This window comes from Aphidius gifuensis, linkage group LG1 (genome assembly GCF_014905175.1).
Source record: "Aphidius gifuensis isolate YNYX2018 linkage group LG1, ASM1490517v1, whole genome shotgun sequence".
Classification (NCBI taxonomy): Eukaryota; Metazoa; Arthropoda; class Insecta; order Hymenoptera; family Braconidae; genus Aphidius; species Aphidius gifuensis.
This window is the reverse complement of record NC_057788.1, coordinates 22,183,967-22,202,734: the sequence shown is the minus strand read 5'-3', so window position 1 is coordinate 22,202,734 and position 18,768 is coordinate 22,183,967. Positions and strand designations below refer to the sequence as shown.

Here is an 18,768-nt window from a genome sequence, read left to right as displayed (position 1 = left end):
CGTATCATTTAAATTAATCATTTCACTTAAAAAATTACATTGTATCAAATAACAAATGTTTTCATTGGATTTTTTCTTCTTAATTGAAAAACTTATTCATATTTATTGGAACATATTAATTAATAAATAAAATTAAAAATGAATTTAAAGACCAACTGTTGTTTTTTATTCAGACAAAAGTTTAAATTAAAATTTTTAAGTATAATCGTTATTTAATATTCAACACTGATAAAATAATATTTAATTTATTGAAGAATAAATTAATAAATAGGTGGACAAAGAATTGAAGCTGGATATGTCCCTTCAGATGATTCAATTCTAGTTTTAGGAGTTTCAGAATTTGATTCAGCATCAATAATTTGGTGGGTAGTAACTATGAATATTCCCCCATATTCCCCCACTGAAGGTGAATAAAATTCTGAAACATCAAAAAATACAAAACAAAGTTTACAATAATTGAAATAAATTAATCTTTATCTTTTTCTTTTTATATAAAAAAAAAATGATATTATAATAATAAAAAGATTTGTATCAATAACTTACCTTCCTTAGCAAAAGTATAAAAAAAAATTCGTATATCCATATTTTTTGCAGCTGTAAATTGGAAAAATGATTCTCCTTCATCAAGTAATTCTTCATTAACTATATATTCTGGACGATCTTGTTCCCAATTAGAAAGTGGAAATTCTATACTATCTTCTTGTATCTGAAAATTGAAATTTAGAAAACCATCATATATTTTTTCAGCTATAAAATTGATTATATACAAATAAATAATGTCAAATTTTATACCGTGATTTTGTGAATATAACCAGATACGTTAGATATCAGATAATGAATCGTAACTATATCATTTTCAGCAACAGTATACACGTCACTGCATTGATAATCACTCTGAAGATATCCTGGCACTCGATTTGAATCAGGCCAAATTATTTTATTATTTCGACTTGGGTCAAATTCGCTAATTGAAAAATAAATTATAAAAAATTATAAATTATAATTATTATTAATCCAATAATTAAAAGAAAAATTTACTCTATAGTTCCAACATATATTCCATGAATTACATTGAAAGCTCTATGTTTATTTAAATCGGCTGTAACAATTTAAATGATAAATATTGATATACAATAATATAATTTTTTTTATGAATTTTACATACAAGTCACATTTGATGTTGCATTCAAGTACATTGTGAATCGTTGTTGTGGTTCTGGAATAGTAAAACATGAGTCAACCATATCACCTCGGAGGTGTTCTTTCGTCCATAATAATACCCATTTTTCATAGTCTTGATATAGCGGAGAACGCTGTTCAAAATCAATCTAAATAATTGATGTAAAAAATCAATTTGTTTCATAAATTTTAAATTTCAATCAATAAGAATAAAGCACAATTGAATATCTATGTTATTTACCATGAGTCATTTCATTATTTTAAAATGAAAAAATTAATTTTAAAATTCTAAAATTTTATAATTACCCAGTACCAGAGAGATTCACCATATTCTAATAGAGCCTGGACACATGCATACATTGGTTTATCTAAAAATTGAGTTGGTATATATCCATACTCAAAATATGGAATACCAATTTTTAAAGGAACTACGTCAAGAGCTTGTGTATAATCTGTTATAAAAATTAAAAAAATACCAACAAAAATGTTTTTCATGATTTACAATATTTAATGAGAATCTTTTATTATTTTTTTTTTTCGTTCACAATGTTTTAGATATTTTTCTTTTATTGTAATAAATGACTTTAATTCCGATTTACAATTAATTTTTATAAAGTTATTAGTGTACTGCTCATTGTTCAATAGAGACATTATTATTGTGATAAGTAATTTATCGATTTTATTGAGTACTGAGATAATAATATTTTACGATCTAATTTTCTTTTATTTGCATGAAATAAAAATTAATTTGTATTGTTGCAATTTAATGTTTAAACAATAGTCATATTTAATAGTTATGGAGCCCATCGTGATTTTACTTACCTCATTCTATCACGATTTGAAATACGTTTATTCGACGTGCCTTAGGAAATTATAATTTAGAAGAGAAAAGCTTTGAAATATGTAAAATACCTCTTCGTTAATTCAATGTTCCTGTTCAAAATTTCTTTTTCCAAGAAAAAAAAAATTTAAATAATAAATTTATTAGTGAATTATAATTTAAATCATTTTATTATTTTATTTGATAACAATATTCAAAACTTTATGAATTTTATTTTTAAATTGATATTGCAACGCAATATAAATTTTGATTTTTGCTTTTTGAATTTTGCAAGTGGTGTGTGCCGAGGCCAGTGACCGTTCAGTGTAACCGTGGAGAAATTTGGAGTAATCGCAGAGAAATTTGGAAAAATTCGGAGAAATATTCGATTTATTAATGAAGATGTTTTTGAAAAACTGTTGTATTACATTTGCACAGGTGAGTTAAAGAATATCCAGGAAATGACAATGGATTTACTCATTGCAGCTGATAAATATCAGTTGAATTATCTCAAGAATCAGTGTGAGACAACTCTTCTCAGTTCTATTGATATTGGAAAAGCAGCAGATTTTTTTGTTTTTGTTTATAAAAATAATACTAAAAAATTAAAATGTGGAACGTTACAGTTCCGTAGAAGTCATCGGCACCCAGTGCTTAGCAGCAGAAAATTTTCCAAATTGAGAAAACAAAACTTGAGTGTTCTTATGGAGTTGGCTTATGTTACTTTTCAAGTGTTCATTGAAAATTTTTTTAAAAAATAAAACATATTTTTTTTTTAATTAAAGAAAAGTAATTTTCATAATTGTATATACTACTACGTACTTATTATTTGACTTTATAATTTCAATAAAAAAATTATATTGTATCAAATCATAAATGTCTCCATTGGTATTTTTGTTTTGAATCATTTTTTTCTTAATTGAAAAACTTACTCTTAATTATTGAAATTACATGTTAACATATTAATTAATAATCAAAATTAAAAATAAATTTAAAGACTAACTGTTGTTTTTTATTCAGACAAAAATAAATGTTTAAATTAATATTGTTAGTATAATCGTTATTTTATATTCGATACTGATAAAATAATACTTCATTTATGAACGTGGACAAAGAATTGAAGCTGGATATGTACGTTCAGTTGGTTTAATTACAGTTTTAGGAGTTTCAGATTGTGATCCAGTCTTAATAATTCGGTGGGTAGTAACTGTATGCCAATATAAACCCATCAAAGGTGTATAAATTTCTGAAACATCAAAAACATAAAGTTTACAATAATTGAAATAAATTAATCCTTATCTCTTTCTTTTTATATAAAAATAAAAAATTATATTATAATGATAAAAAGATTCGTATCAATAACTTACCCTGCTTAGCAAAAGTATAAAAAAAAATTCGTATATCCATATTTTTTGGAGCTGTAAATTGGAGATACGATCTTCCTTCTATAAGTAATTCTTCATTAACTATATATTCTGGACGATCTTGTTCCCAATTAGAAAGTGGATATTCTAAACTATTTTCTTGTATCTTAAAATAAAAATTTAGAAAACCATCACAAATTTTTTCAGCTAAACAATCGATTATAAACAAATAAATAAAGTCGAATTTTATACCGTGAGTTTGTGAATATAACCAGATATATTTTGTATGCCATAATTAATCGTAACTATATCATTTGCAGCAACAGTATACACGTCAGTGCATTGATAATCACTCTGAAGATATCCTGGCACTCGATTTAAATCAGGCCAAAGTTTTCCGATAATTAGACTTTCGTTAGATTTATATTCTCTAATTGTAAAATAAATTATAAAAAATTATAAATTATATTTATCATATTAATCCAATAATTAAAAGTAAAATTTACTCTATATTTCCAACATATATTCCATGAATTGTATCGAAAGTCCTATGTTTATTTATTTCAGCTGTAACAATTTGAATGATAAATATTGATATATAATTTTTTTTTATGAATTTTTCATACAGGTCATATTTGATGTTGCATTCAAGTACATTGTGAATCGTTGTTGTGGTTCTGGAATAGTAAAACATGTGTCAACAAGATCATCTCGGAGAAATCCTTTCGTCCATAATAATACCCATTCGTTATAGTCTTGATATAGCGGAGAACGCTGTTCAAAATCAATCTAAATAATTGATGTAAAAAATCAATTTGTTTCATTAATTTTAAATTTCAATCAATAAAATTAAATATCTATGTTATTTACCATGAGTAATTTTATTATTTTGAAGTGATCAATTTAATTTTAAAATGCTAAAATTTTATAATTACCCAGTACCAGAGAGATTCACCATATTCTAATTCAGCCTCGACACATGCATACAATGGTTGATCTAAAAATTGAGTTGGTATATATCCATACTCAAAATATGGAATACCAATTTTTAGAGGAACTACGTCAAGAGCTTGTGTATGATCTGTTATAAAAACAAAAAAAATACCAACAAAAATATTTTTCATGATTTATAATATTTAATAAGCCACTTTTATTTTTTTTTTTTGTTTGTAATGTTTTAGATATTTTTCTTTTATTGTAATAAATGACTTTAATTCTGATTTTCAAATGAAAAAAACAATTAATTTTTATAAAGTTATTCGTGTACTGTTCATTGTTTAAAACACAATGTTGAAAGACTTGAAAAATTTAATAAAATAGGTATTAGAAATAGAGACATTATTATTGTGATAATAAGTAAGTATTTTTATCGATGAATGATTTTATTGAGTACTGAGATAAATTTAACGATCTAATTTTATTTCATTTGCATGAAATAAAAATCAATATGTATCGTTGCAATTAAATGTTACAATTAAAACAATAGACATATTCCAATTGCTTTGTAATCATTCGTCAAATGACGAATGTAAAATATTAATGATGCAAGTTAAATAGTTTTTTTCAATTGATAAGAGAGAAGTTAGTTGTTTACTTTATTGTTCAGATTTGGTACGTTATTTATCAAATAACACTTTATTAATTTCGTGTGAGTTGATGATATCAACAAATAAACCAGATGAAAATCAACCTATTATGGCCAATATTTGTGAAAATGTTGATATACTGCTGAAAGACATCTGGAAGATGTTTATGCTGACCTCTTAGAAAGTGGTAAATCTAGTGATGTGATTATCAAAGTCAAAACAAAATAATTCAAAGCAATTAAAGGAATTCTTGCCGCCGAAAATACAGAAAATGAAGTTATTATTGAAGATATTGATGAAGATGTTTTTTAAGAGCTGTTGTATTACATGTACACAAGCTGGTAAGTATCAGTTGGATCATCTCAATAATCAGTGTGAGAAAGCTCTTCTCAGTTCTACTGATATTGACAAAGCAACAGAATTTTTTGTAATTGCTAATAAAAATAATGCTAAAAACTTGAAACATTGAGCATTAATGTTTATTAAATCTCATCTGCACGAAGTGCTTGCTAGCAATACATATAGAAAATTAGAAAAAGATGAAGGCAGTGTACTTTGCAAGATTCTTCATGCTGTTGGAAGTGGCAATTAAATATTATTTTTTATATAAAATATCCTTTTTTTTTCTTTGTCTAATTGAAATAATTTTTATAATTTTCTACAAAACTACATAACATTTAAATTAATAATTTCACTTAAAAAATTATATTTTATTGAGTAATAAATGTCTCCATTGGTATTTTTGTTTTGAATCACTTTTTTCTCAATTGATTAACTTATTCATATTTATTGGAACATATCAATGAATATTGAAATTGAAAATAAATTTAAAGACCAACCGTTGATTTTATTCAGACAAAAATAAATGTTTAAATTAATATTTTTAGGTACAATCGTTATTTAATATTCGACACTGATAAAATAATATTTGATTTATTTACGTGGACAAAGAATTGAAGTTGACAAACGATCTGGAACTGGTTCAATAATAGTTTCAGGACTTGTTAATCCAGCATCAATATAGTGGGTACTAACTGTGAATTGAAAATTAAACGTTACAGGTTCATCAATATCTGAAAAATCAAAAAATACAAAACATAAAGTTTACAATAACTCAAATGAATTAATCTTCATCTTTTTTTATATGGAAAAAACGGTATTATAATAATAAAAAGATTCGTATCAATAACTTACGATTCTTAACAAAAGTATAATGAAAAAATTCGTATTTTTAAATTTTTCCAAGATTTAAATGTGGCAACTGATGGTCCATCTGTAGTTAATTCTTCATTAATGATATATTCTGGACTAAATGGTTCCCAATTAGAAAGTGGATATAGGTGAGTATCTTCTTGTACCTGAAAATTAAAATTTAAAATCAATACTATATTTTTTTAGCTGAAAAATTATTAATATACAAAGAAATATAAAGTCAAATTTTTTACTGTGAGTTTGTAAATATAATCAGGCATATGATCTATGTTATAACGAATCGTAACTATATCATTTTCAGAAATTTTATACACGTCGGTGCATCGATAATCACTCTGAAGATATCCTGGCACTCGATTTGAATCAGGCCAAATTTTTTCTTTGTTCTTACTTACTTAAATTTCAATCAATAAAATATTAAAATTAAATATCTATGTTATTTACCATGGGTAATTTTATTATTTCAAAAAGCAATAATTAATTTTAAAATGCTCAAATTTCATAAATACCCAGTACCAAAGAGATTCACCATCTGCTAAATTAGCCTGGACACATGAATACAATGGTTTATCTAAAAACTTAGTTGGTATATATCCATACTCAAAATATTGAACACCAATTTTTAGAGAAACTACGTCAAGAGCTTCTGTATGATTTGTTATTAAAATAAAAAAAATACCAACAAAAATATTTTTCATGATTTATAATATTTAATAAGCCGCTTTTATTATGATGTTTTTATTTACAGTCTTTTAGATATTTTTTTTTTTTTTTATATATTTATATTGTAATAAATGAATTTAGTTATGACTTTCAAATTTAGTTATAATTTTTAATTTTCATAAAGTTATTTGGTACTGTTCATGGTTCAAAACATAATGTTGAAAAACTTGAAAAAATTTAATAAAATAGGTATTACAAATAAAGACATTAATATTGTGATAAGTTTTTTTATCGATAAATGATTTTATTGAGTAATAAGATAAATTTTACGATCTAATTTTCTGTTATTTGTGATAAATAAAAATCAATATGTATTGTTGCAATTAAATGTTTAAACAATAGACATATTTTATAGTTTCATAATCATTTGTCAAATGCAAATGTAAAATATTAATAATGCAATGTAAGGTGTGGATTCCTCACTTTACTTATTTTGTAATTTAATTTAATTTCAAACAATAATTTAAAAGATAGACACGAGATTTATATTTAATATTAATAATAATGGAACAATTTGTTTAACAAGTAGAATATGTAATATGACAATTTAACAAGACACAATATGTATATATTTTAATAATTGTGATATGGCAGAGCCAAATCACAAAGACAATTTTTAATTAATATTTTCAATGTTTTTCGGACGCACTCGATGGTGGCCGGACAAGAAGTGCCGTTTATATTTTTCTAGTTTTTCTACGTCGTCCCTACGACACGCAGACACACATTTCCCCTCATACATACATCACTCAATAAATACAACAATTATACTGGTGTCACGGAGGCACCAATACATACATATATACATTTTATATTTACAATATGGGTGTATCTATTTTGACACGCTACAGCAAGTTAAATAGTTTTTTTTAATCATAAAGTATTAGATTTTTATTGTTTTGAATTTTAATGTAGTAAGATTATTTATTGTTATCATTTGATGCTTTATTAAATGAATAGAAAAAATATAATGTACACTCGAAACAAATAAAAATGAAAAGAAAATGATTTGTTGTCGTAAAATGTCAAGTTTTTCAAAAAAAATAATTGAATGTTAACATATATACATAATGATCGAACTGGCTTCTACGAAGCCCATAGGTTCCATTTTTCCCAAAAGCAATCAATATCATATTTATTTTCAATTTGGCCCTTATCAGTTAGTGCCATGTTTTACAGGCCCATTCAAATATTGACGGATCGGATCCGGCAATGATCCAATCGACGACGCTTCCGTAGACTCGATATTTTTGAAATTGTTTGTCGTTTATTTTTTATTAAACAAAGTGTAGTGTCAAATTTGTTTTTGCAAGATATTTTTGAACCGCTGAATCGAATTATTTTGATGTTAAATGAAATTTATGTTTTTTTTTTTTTTCCCAAAAAGCAATCATCATTTATTTTCAATTTTAGGCCTTATCAGATTTGCATTATCTTATTTTTCGATAGGGCCGAATTTCAAATATTGACAGATCAATTCCGGCAGTATGACCAATCGAAGACGCTTCAATTTGTAGACTCTACGATATTTTTGAAATTGTTTGGTCGTTTATTTTTTATTAAACAAAGTGTAATGTCATGTTTTTGCAAAGATATTTTAGAAACTGAACCGAATTACTTGATGTTAAATGAAATTTATGTTTTTTTTTTTTCCCAAAAGCAATCATCATATTTATTTTCAATTTTTAGGCCTTATCAGATTTAATATTCCCATTTTTCGATAGGGCCGAATTTCAAATATTGACAGATCGATTCCGGCAATGATTCAATCGACGACGCTTCACCTGTAGACTCTACGATATTTTTTTGAAATTGTTTGGTCGTTTATTTTTTTTTTTATTAAACAAAGTGTAGTGTCAGAATTTGTTTTTGCAAGATATTTTTTGAACCGCTGAACCGAATTACTTGATGTTAAATGAAATTTATGATTTTTTTTTCCAAAAGCAAATTATCATATTTATTTTCAATTTTGGCCCTTATCAATGGTGATAGTGCTATGTTTCTATAGCCATATTTCAAATATGACGCAATGACCGGCAATGATTCAATTGACGACGCTTCATCTGTAGACTCATTTTATTTTTGAAATTTTTTGGTCGTTTATTTTTTATTAAACAAAATGTAGTGTCAGAATTTGTTTTGCAAGATATTTTGAACCGCCAAACCGAATTAATTGCTGATGTTAAATGAAATTTATGTTTCTTTTTTTCCCAATAAATTATCATATTTGTTTCCACTTTTGGGCCTTATTAGATTTAATATTCTTATTTTCGATAGGGCCAATTTCAAATATTGACAGATCGATTGGCATTTTTCATTGATATATACACCTGTTTTCTTTCTATTATTTTTGAATTTTTGGGCTTTATTTTTTATTAAACAACAGAAATAAAACAACATTAGAAAATAAAACAAAACAGAAAAAATAGTCATTTATTTTACAATTTAAAATGAAAAACAAATCAAACAACAAGTAAAAAATAAAAATGGTATGAAAATTTAAATGCAAATTTTGTAAACTTGACTATATTTTTTTTTTTTTTGTTTATCAATTTTCTCTAAACTTCTAAAATCTTTGAAAGATAGTTATTTAAACAATATAAATTACAACGATAATATTTTTATAAAATAAATAGTAATGAATTTATATATATTAAACATTACTTACTGTTACAAGATAAGCTAAATATTAAAAATTAAATTTACCAACATTAAAACATACGAATTTTATTGTATAATATGAAATTTTTTTATGAGCAATATTTCACTACTGAAAAGTCTCATGTTGTAAATTTAAAAATACAAGACAAACGATTTTTGATGGATTCGTTTGTTCCACTTGTTAACTTTCAATAGACCAAAGTTCATTTTGTTACATGTTTAAGCTTATTAAAAAAAAAAAATTATAATAATTCTTTTTTTGGTCATTATTTAATGATAATGTAGAGCAATACTTTTTTTAATGTTGTAAACTCTATGTATCAATTAATTTTAGATTGGTTAAAATAGATATCTCAAGAACCAGTATGAAAAAGCTCTTGACAGTTCTATTGATATTGAAAAAGCATCAGAATTTTTTATAATTGCTGATAAATATAAAGCTAAAAACTTGAAACATGGAGCAATAATGTTTATTAAATCTCATCTGCAAGAAGTGGTAGTGATTAAATATTATTTTTTGAAGTTAATTATCCTTTTTTTTTCTGTTTATTGTATAATTAAAAAAAAAATAATTAAAATAATTTTTATAATTTTCTATATTACTACGTATCATTTAAATTAATCATTTCACTTAAAAAATTACATTGTATCAAATAACAAATGTTTTCATTGGATTTTTTCTTCTTGATTGAAAAACTTATTCATATTTATTGGAATATATTAATGAATAAATAAATTTAAAAATGAATTTAAAGACCAACTGTTGTTTTTTATTCACACAAAAATAAATATTATTTTAATAACATTTAATTTAATATTCAACACTGATGAAATGATATTTAATTTATTGAAGAATAAATTAATGAATAGGTGGACAAAGAATTGAAGCTGGATATGTCCGTTCATATGGTATAATTCTAGTTTTAGGAGTTTCAGAATTTGATTCAGCATCAATAATTCGGTGGGTAGTAACTGTGAACTTTCCCCCATAGCCCCTCACTGAAGGTGAATAAAATTCTGAAACATCAAAAAATACAAAACAAAGTTTACAATAATTGAAATAAATTAATCTTTATCTTTTCATATAAAAAAAAAAAATTGATATTATAATAATAAAAAGATTTGTATCAATAACTTACCTTCCTTAGCGAAAATATAAAAAAAAATTCGTATATCCATATTTTTTGCAGCTGTAAATTCGAGATACGATTTTCCTTCGGCAATTAATTCTTCATTAACTATATATTCTGGACGATCTTGTTCCCAATTAGAAAGTGGAAATTCTATACTATCTTCTTGTATCTGAAAATTGAAATTTAGAAAACCATCATATATTTTTTCAGCTATAAAATTGATTATATACAAATAAATAATGTCAAATTTTATACCGTGATTTTGTGAATAAAACCAGATACGTTAGATATCAGATAATGAATCGTAACTATATCATTTTCAGCAACAGTATACACGTCACTGCATTGATAATCACTCTGAAGATATCCTGGCACTCGATTTGAATCAGGCCAAATTATTTTATTATTTCGACTTGGGTCAAATTCGCTAATTGAAAAATAAATTATAAAAAATTATAAATTATAATTATTATTAATCCAATAATTAAAAGAAAAATTTACTCTATAGTTCCAACATATATTCCATGAATTACATTGAAAGCTCTATGTTTATTTAAATCGGCTGTAACAATTTAAATGATAAATATTGATATACAATAATATAATTTTTTTTATGAATTTTACATACCGGTTGAATTTGATGTTGCATTCAAGTACATTGTGAATCGTTGTTGTGGTTCTGGAATAGTAAAACATGAGTCAACCATATCACCTCGGAGGTGTTCTTTCGTCCATAATAATACCCATTTTTCATAGTCTTGATATAGCGGAGAACGCTGTTCAAAATCAATCTAAATAATTGATGTAAAAAATCAATTTGTTTCATAAATTTTAAATTTCAATCAATAAGAATAAAGCACAATTGAATATCTATGTTATTTACCATGAGTCATTTCATTATTTTAAAATGAAAAAATTAATTTTAAAATTCTAAAATTTTATAATTACCCAGTACCAGAGAGATTCACCATATTCTAATTTAGCCTGGACACATGCATACATTGGTTTATCTAAAAATTGAGTTGGTATATATCCATACTCAAAATATGGAATACCAATTTTTAGAGGAACTACATCAAGAGCTTGTGTATGATCTGTTATAAAAATAAAAAAAATACCAACAAAAATATTTTTCATGATTTACAATATTTAATGAGATTTTTTTATTATTTTTTTTTTGGTTACAATGTTTTAGACATTTTTTTTTTTATATATATATTGTAATAAATGAATTTAATTTTGATTTTCAAATGAAAAAAACAATATGTATATTAATTTTTATAAAGTTATTCGTGTACTGTTCATTGTTCAAAACACAATGTTGAAAGACTTGAAAAACTTAATAAATAGGTATTACAAATAAAGACATTAATATTGTGATAAGTATTTTTATCGATGAATGATTTTATTGAGTACTGAGATAAATTTTACGATCTAATTTTCTTTTATTTGCATGAAATAAAAGTCAATATGTATTGTTGCAATTAAATGTTTGATCAATAGAGATATTTAATGGCTTTATAATCATTTGTCAAATGACAAATGTAAAATATTAATGATGCAAGTTAAATAGTTTTTTCCAATTGATAAGAGAGAAGTTAGTTGTTTACATTATCGTTCAGATTTGGTACGTTATTTATCAAATAACACAAATAACACTTTGTTAATTTCGTGTGAGTTGAAAATATCAACAAATAAACCAGTTGTCAATCAACCTATTATGGCCAATATTTGTGAAAATGTTGATATTGCTGAAAGACATCTAAAAGATGATTATGCTGACTTCTTTTATAATTTTCTATAATACTACGTACTAATCATTCAAATTAATAATTTCACTTAAAAAATTATATCGTATCAAGCAATAAATGTCTCCATTGGTATTTTTGTTTTGAATTATTTTTTTCTTAATTGAAAAACTTACCCTTAATTATTGAAATTACATGTTAACATATTAATTAATAATCAAAATTAAAAATAAATTCAAAGACCAACTGTTGTTTTTTATTCAGACAAAAATAAATTTTCAAATTAATATTTTTAGGTATAATCGTTTCTTTATATTCGACACTGATAAAATAATATTTAATTTAATAACGAGGACAAAGAATTGAAGCTGGATATGTACGTTCAGATGGTTTAATCAGAGTTACTGGAGTTTCTGATTTTCCAGCGTCAATAATTCGGTGGGTAGTAACATTAAATCCATATGTCCTCCTTAAAGGTGTAAAAAGATCTGAAACATCAAAAATTACAAAACATAAAGTTTACAATAATTGAAATGAATTAATCTTTATCTTTTTCTTTTTATATAAAAGAAAATGATATTATCATAATAAAAAGATTCGTATCAATAACTTACCCTCCCTAGCAAAAGTATAAAAAAAAATTCGCATATCCATATTTTTTGGAGCTGTAAATTCGAGAAATGATTCTCCCTCTGCAAGTAATTCTTCATTAACTATATATTCTGGACGATCTTGTTCCCAATTAGAAAGTGGAAATTCCATACTATCTTCTTGTATCTGAAAATTGAAATTTAGAAAATCATCATAAATTTTTCAGCTAAAAAATTGATTATATACAAATAAATAATGTCAAATTTTATACCGTGAGTTTGTGAATATAACCAGGTATTGTAGCTATGCCATAATTAACCGTAACTATATCATTTGCAGCAACAGTATACACGTCAGTGCATTGATAATCACTCTGAAGATATCCTGGCACTCGATTTGGATCAGGCCAAATTTTTTTATCATTTGGACTTGCGGTGAATTCGCTAATTGAAAAATAAATTATATAAAATTATAAATTATAATTATTATTAATCCAATAATTAAAAGAAAAATTTACTCTATAGTTCCAGTATATAATCCATGAGATACATCGAAAGCTCTATGTTTATTTAGATCGGCTGTAACGATTTAAATGATAAATATTGATATACAATAATATAATTTTTTTTATGAATTTTACATACCGGTTGAATTTGATGTTGCATTCATGTACATTGTGAATCGTTGTTGTGGTTCTGGAATAGTAAAACATGAGTCAACAATATCTTCTTTGAGGAGTTCTTTCGTCCATAATAATACCCATTTGTCATAGTCTTGATATAGCGGAGAACGCTGTTCAAAATCAATCTAAATAATTGATGTAAAAAATTAATTTTTTTTATTAGTTTCCAATTTCAATCAAAAAGAATAAGGCACAATTGAGTATCTATGTTATTTACCATGAGTCATTTCATTATTTTAAAATGAAAAAATTAATTTTAAAATTATAAAGTTTTATAATTACCCAGTACCAGAGAGATTCACCATATTTTAATTCAGGCTGGATACATGCATACATTGGTTTATCTAAAAATTGAGTTGGTATATATCCATACTCAAAATATGGAATACCAATTTTTAGAGAAACTACGTCAAGAGCTTGTGTATGATCTGTTATAAAAATAAAAAAAATACCAACAAAAATATTTTTCATGATTTATAATATTTAATAAGCCGCTTTTATTATGATTTTTTTGTTTACAATGTTTTAGATATTTTTTTTTTTATATATCTATATTGTATTAAATGAATTTAATTTCGATTCTCAAATCGACAAAAACAATATGTTTATTAATTTTTATAAAGTTATTCGTTTACTGTTCATTGTTCAAAACACCTTGTTGAAAGACTTGAAAAAATTTAATAAATAGGTATTACAAATAGAGACATTATTATTGTGATAAGTATTTTTATCGATGAATAATTTTATTGAGTACTGAGATAAATTTTACGATCTAATTTTCTTTTATTTGCGATAAATAAAAATCAATATGTATTGTTGCAATTAAGAGTTTAAACAATAGACATATTTAATGGCTTTATAATCATTTTTCAAATGACAAATGTAAAATATTAATGATGCAAGTTAAATAGTTTTTTTCAATTGATAAGAGAGAAGTTAGTTGTTAACATAATCGTTCAGATTTGGTACGTTATTCATCAAATAACACTTTATTAATTTCGTGTGAGTTGGAGATATCAAAAAATAAACCAGTTGTAAATCAACCTATTATGGCCGATATTAGTGAAAATGTTGATATTGCTGAAACACACCTGAAAGGTGATTATGCTGACCTCTTAGAAAGTGGTAAATCTAGTGATGTCATTATCAAAGTCAAAACAAAATCATTCAAAGCAATTAAAGGAATTCTTGCTGCTCATAGTCCAGTATTTAGTGCCATGTTTAATCATAATGAACTAAAAGAAAATAAAGAAAATGAAGTAATTATTGAAGATATTGATGAAGATGTTTTTGAAAAACTGTTGTATTACATTTACACAGGTGAGGTAAAGAATATTCAGGTAATGCCAATGGATTTACTTACTGCAGCTGATAAATATCAGTTAGATCATCTCAAGAGCAGTGTGAGAAAGCTCTTCTCAGTTCTATTAATATTGAAAAAGCAACAGAATTTTTTGTATTTGCTGATATCTTAAAACATGGATCATTAATATTTATTACATCTCATCTGCGAGACGTGCTTGCTAGCAAAAGTTTTAGAGAATTAAAATAAGGTAACAGCAGTGTTCTTTTGGAAATACTTCAAGCTGTTGAAGGTATTAATTGAAGAATTTTTTTTAAAGTAAAATATCCTTTTTTTTTTTCATTGTATAATTGAAATAATTTTTATAATTTTCTACAAAACTACATAACATTCAAATTACTAATTTCATTCAAAAAATTATATTGTATCAAATAATAAATGTCTCCATTGATATTTTTTTTTTTGAATTATTTTTTTCTTAATTGAAAAACTTATTCATATTTATTGGAACATATTAATTAATAATTGAAATAAAAAATAAATTTAAAGACCAACTGTTGTTTTTTATTCAGACAAAAATAAATGTTTAAATTAATATTTTAAAGTATAATCGTTATTTTATATTCGACAATGATAAAATAATATTTAATTTATGGACGTGGACAAAGAATTGAAGTTGACAAACGACCTGAAACTGGTTCAATAATAGTTTCAGGACTTGTTAATCCATCATCAATACGGTGGGTACTAACTGTAAATTGAAAATTGAACGTTACAGGTTCATAATTATCTGAAACATCAAAAAATACAAAACCTAAAGTTTACAATAACTCAAATGAATTAATCTTTATCTGTTTTTATAAAGAAAAAAAGATATTATAATAGTAAAAAGATTCGTATCAATAGCTTACAATCCCTAACGAAAGTATAATGAAAAATTCGTATTTTTAAATTTTTCGAAGCTTTAAATGTGGCAAGTGATGGTCCATCCTTAGTTAATTCTTCATTAATGATATAGTCTGGACTAAATGGTTCCCAATTAGAAAGTGGATATAGGTAAGTATCTTCTTGTACCTGAAAATTAGAATTTAAAATCGATACTATATTTTTTTAGCTGAAAAATTAATTATATACAATTGAATAAAGTCAAATTTTATACTGTGAGTTTGTGAATATAATCACGCCTATAATCGATGTTATAACGAATCGTAACTATATCATTTGCAGCAATAGTATATACGTCACTGCATTGATAATCACTCTGAAGATATCCTGGCACTCGATTTGGATCAGGCCAAATTTGTTCATTGTTTTTATTTGTGTGAAAGTCTCTAATGGATAAATAAATTATAATTATTATTAATTCAATAATTAAAAGAAAAATTTACCTCAAATCTCCAATATATATTCCATGAAATACATCGAAAGTTCTATGTTTACTTAATTCGTCTGCAACAATTTAAATGATATAAGTAATGATATAAATAATATATATATTTTTTTTATGAATTTTACATACCGGTTAAATTTGTTGTTGCATTCAAGTACATTGTAAATCGTTGCTGTGGTTTTGGAAGAGAAAAACATGAGTCATCAACATTACTTTTGAGGTGTGTTTTCGTCCATAATGATTGCCATGTTTCATAGTTTAGATTTAGCACAGAATGCTCTGCATAATCAATCTAAATAATTGATGTAAAAAATCGATTTGTTTAATTAATTTTAAATTTCAATCAATAAAATTAAATATCTATGTTATTTACCATGAGTAATTTTATTATTTTAAAATGCATAAATTAATTTTAAAATGCTAAAATTTATAAATACCCAGTACCAAAGAGATTCACCATCTCCTAAATTAGCCTCGACACATGCATACAATGGTTTATCTAAAAATTTAGTTGGTATATATCCATACTCAAAATATTGAACACCAATTTCTAGAGGAACTACGTCAAGAGCTTGTGTATGATCTGTTATAAAAATAAAAAAAATACCAACAAAAATATTTTTCATGATTTACAATATTTAATGAGACTCTTTTATTATTTCGTTTAGTCTTTTAGATATTTTTTTTTTTTATATATATATTGTAATAAATGAATTTAGTTATGATTTTCGAACGAAAAAAACAATATGTTTATTAATTTTTATAAAGTTATTCATGTACTGTTCATTGTTCAAAACACAATGTTGAAAGACTTGAAAAAATTTAGTAAAATAGGTATTACAAATAAAGACATTAATATTGTGATAAGTATTTTCATCGATGAATGATTTTATTGAGTAATAAGATAAATTTTACCATCTAATTTTCTGTTATTTGCGATAAATAAAAACCAATATGTATTGTATTAAATGTTTAAACAATAGACATATTTAATGGTTTTATAATCATTTGTTAAATGCAAATGTAAAATATTGATGATGCAAGTTAAATAGTTTTTTTTAATCATAAAGTATTAGATTTTTATTGTTTTAAATTTTAATGTAGTAAGATTATTTATTGTTATCATTTGATGCTTTATTAAATGAATAGAAAAAATATAATGTACACTCGAAACAAATAAAAATAAAAAGAAAATGATTTGTTGTCGTAAAATGTCAAGTTTTTTAAAAAAATAATTGAATGTTTACATATGATGTTGAACTTAACAATCTATAAATTCTAGCAGAGGGGATAAACTTGCAATATGTTTTAATTCTTCATTTGGTTGTGCCCACATACTGATGGTAAGCAAATTATTATTTATACGACGACATGTTTCTCCAACAGCACATGATAAAACTTCATCATTAAATGGATGTGGATAAATTGATAATTCCTCAAGATTTGAACGATTTTTTAACAACTTTATCAAACCTTGAACAGTAAAATTAACAGCTAACGTAGATGATAATGATTTGAGTTTGTAAATTCCGTTGAATATAGTATCTGAGATATCGTCAACACCATGTAAATGCAAGGCTTCTAAATTTTCCATTTTCACAATGTTTTGAAGACCAACTTCTGTTAATTTATAACATGAAGATAGCTGTAAAGTTTTTTATTTTTGCACTTATTTACAATACGAGTGATTGCATGATCATGAAAATTTTCTACATTCTCTAAAGCCAAGACTTCGAGATTTTCAAGCTTTGCTAATTTACGCAGAGCAGAAGAAGTTGCATCACCACAGCCAGATAATTCGAAACGTTTAAGTTTCTTGTAATTATTAGAAATTGAAATAATAACACCATTGTCAACATTATTACCTTCAGTTAAAAATAAATATTCAAGTTCTTTCAATTGTCCAATATCTGGCAAAATATAATTTGATATATTTTCACAACTCATATACAATCCTGTTAGATTTTTCAAAGAGTTTACAATACGAACAACAGACAGATCTTCAACATAACGCACATTTAGACATTCTAATGTATCCAAATGAGTTATTTTTTCTAGAGATGCACTCGATCAAATCTCGTCTCGTCTCGGTCTCGAAAAATGACCAAAACAACAGTCTCGTCTCGGCTGAAAAAATCAGAGTCTCGTCTCGGTCTCGGCTGTATAAATATAAAGTGAACAAAAGAAAACAAACATTTTTTTTTTATTATCAATACATTTTTAAATATATACATTCTTGTAATATATGCATATAAAATATTTTTTTTTTCTTTTTTATTCTTTTATAACGTATGAGTACTTTATTAGTTTTTTTTCAATTATTAATTAACAATGAATATTGCATTTATTTTAACTCAAAAATTACGTATCGATTGT

The 18,768-nt window shown here is 24.7% G+C and overlaps 5 protein-coding genes across 5 annotated transcripts; all 5 read right to left on the bottom strand.

Annotated features, from left to right (window-relative positions):
* Positions 1–143: 143 nt before the first annotated feature.
* Positions 144–1,814, bottom strand: LOC122860729. Its single transcript, XM_044164668.1, has 7 exons — positions 1,808–1,814; positions 1,486–1,631; positions 1,166–1,328; positions 1,039–1,099; positions 793–964; positions 544–706; positions 144–418 (listed from the first exon to the last, which is right to left on the bottom strand). The coding sequence occupies exons 1-7, from the start codon at positions 1,812–1,814 to the stop codon at positions 261–263; spliced, it is 870 nt and encodes a 289-aa protein (XP_044020603.1). The 3' UTR covers positions 144–260.
* Positions 1,815–2,989: 1,175 nt separating this feature from the next.
* On the bottom strand, positions 2,990–4,664 carry LOC122852647. Its single transcript, XM_044152560.1, has 6 exons — positions 4,299–4,664; positions 3,990–4,152; positions 3,870–3,930; positions 3,616–3,793; positions 3,367–3,529; positions 2,990–3,245 (listed from the first exon to the last, which is right to left on the bottom strand). Exons 1-6 carry the CDS (start codon positions 4,485–4,487, stop codon positions 3,097–3,099), a joined length of 903 nt encoding a protein of 300 aa, XP_044008495.1. The 5' UTR covers positions 4,488–4,664; the 3' UTR covers positions 2,990–3,096.
* Positions 4,665–10,404: 5,740 nt separating this feature from the next.
* On the bottom strand, positions 10,405–11,983 carry LOC122860720. Its single transcript, XM_044164656.1, has 7 exons — positions 11,977–11,983; positions 11,627–11,772; positions 11,307–11,469; positions 11,180–11,240; positions 10,934–11,105; positions 10,685–10,847; positions 10,405–10,562 (listed from the first exon to the last, which is right to left on the bottom strand). The coding sequence occupies exons 1-7, from the start codon at positions 11,981–11,983 to the stop codon at positions 10,405–10,407; spliced, it is 870 nt and encodes a 289-aa protein (XP_044020591.1).
* On the bottom strand, positions 11,808–14,454 carry LOC122852654. Its single transcript, XM_044152574.1, has 6 exons — positions 13,982–14,454; positions 13,662–13,824; positions 13,535–13,595; positions 13,289–13,460; positions 13,041–13,203; positions 11,808–12,914 (listed from the first exon to the last, which is right to left on the bottom strand). The coding sequence occupies exons 1-6, from the start codon at positions 14,168–14,170 to the stop codon at positions 12,769–12,771; spliced, it is 894 nt and encodes a 297-aa protein (XP_044008509.1). The 5' UTR covers positions 14,171–14,454; the 3' UTR covers positions 11,808–12,768.
* Positions 14,455–15,540: 1,086 nt separating this feature from the next.
* LOC122852638 lies at positions 15,541–17,206 on the bottom strand. The gene is made up of 6 exons (XM_044152549.1): positions 16,830–17,206; positions 16,522–16,684; positions 16,391–16,451; positions 16,162–16,333; positions 15,914–16,076; positions 15,541–15,792 (listed from the first exon to the last, which is right to left on the bottom strand). Exons 1-6 carry the CDS (start codon positions 17,016–17,018, stop codon positions 15,653–15,655), a joined length of 888 nt encoding a protein of 295 aa, XP_044008484.1. The 5' UTR covers positions 17,019–17,206; the 3' UTR covers positions 15,541–15,652.
* Positions 17,207–18,768: the final 1,562 nt, after the last annotated feature.

Coding starts and splice junctions, on each gene's coding strand:
- LOC122860729 (XM_044164668.1), bottom strand. Junction 1,329..1,485: donor GTGAATCTCTCTGGTACTGG/GTAATTATAAAA, acceptor TCAATTATTTAG/ATTGATTTTGAACAGCGTTC. Junction 1,100..1,165: donor TGCAACATCAAATGTGACTT/GTATGTAAAATT, acceptor AAATTGTTACAG/CCGATTTAAATAAACATAGA.
- LOC122852647 (XM_044152560.1), bottom strand. CDS start 4,487: ATGAAAAATATTTTTGTTGGTATTTTTTTTGTTTTTATAACAGATCAT. Junction 3,931..3,989: donor TGCAACATCAAATATGACCT/GTATGAAAAATT, acceptor AAATTGTTACAG/CTGAAATAAATAAACATAGG. Junction 3,794..3,869: donor ATATATGTTGGAAATATAGA/GTAAATTTTACT, acceptor TTTTACAATTAG/AGAATATAAATCTAACGAAA.
- LOC122860720 (XM_044164656.1), bottom strand. Junction 11,470..11,626: donor GTGAATCTCTCTGGTACTGG/GTAATTATAAAA, acceptor TCAATTATTTAG/ATTGATTTTGAACAGCGTTC. Junction 11,241..11,306: donor TGCAACATCAAATTCAACCG/GTATGTAAAATT, acceptor AAATTGTTACAG/CCGATTTAAATAAACATAGA.
- LOC122852654 (XM_044152574.1), bottom strand. CDS start 14,170: ATGAAAAATATTTTTGTTGGTATTTTTTTTATTTTTATAACAGATCAT. Junction 13,825..13,981: donor GTGAATCTCTCTGGTACTGG/GTAATTATAAAA, acceptor TCAATTATTTAG/ATTGATTTTGAACAGCGTTC. Junction 13,461..13,534: donor TTATATACTGGAACTATAGA/GTAAATTTTTCT, acceptor TTTTTCAATTAG/CGAATTCACCGCAAGTCCAA.
- LOC122852638 (XM_044152549.1), bottom strand. CDS start 17,018: ATGAAAAATATTTTTGTTGGTATTTTTTTTATTTTTATAACAGATCAT. Junction 16,685..16,829: donor GTGAATCTCTTTGGTACTGG/GTATTTATAAAT, acceptor TCAATTATTTAG/ATTGATTATGCAGAGCATTC. Junction 16,452..16,521: donor TGCAACAACAAATTTAACCG/GTATGTAAAATT, acceptor AAATTGTTGCAG/ACGAATTAAGTAAACATAGA.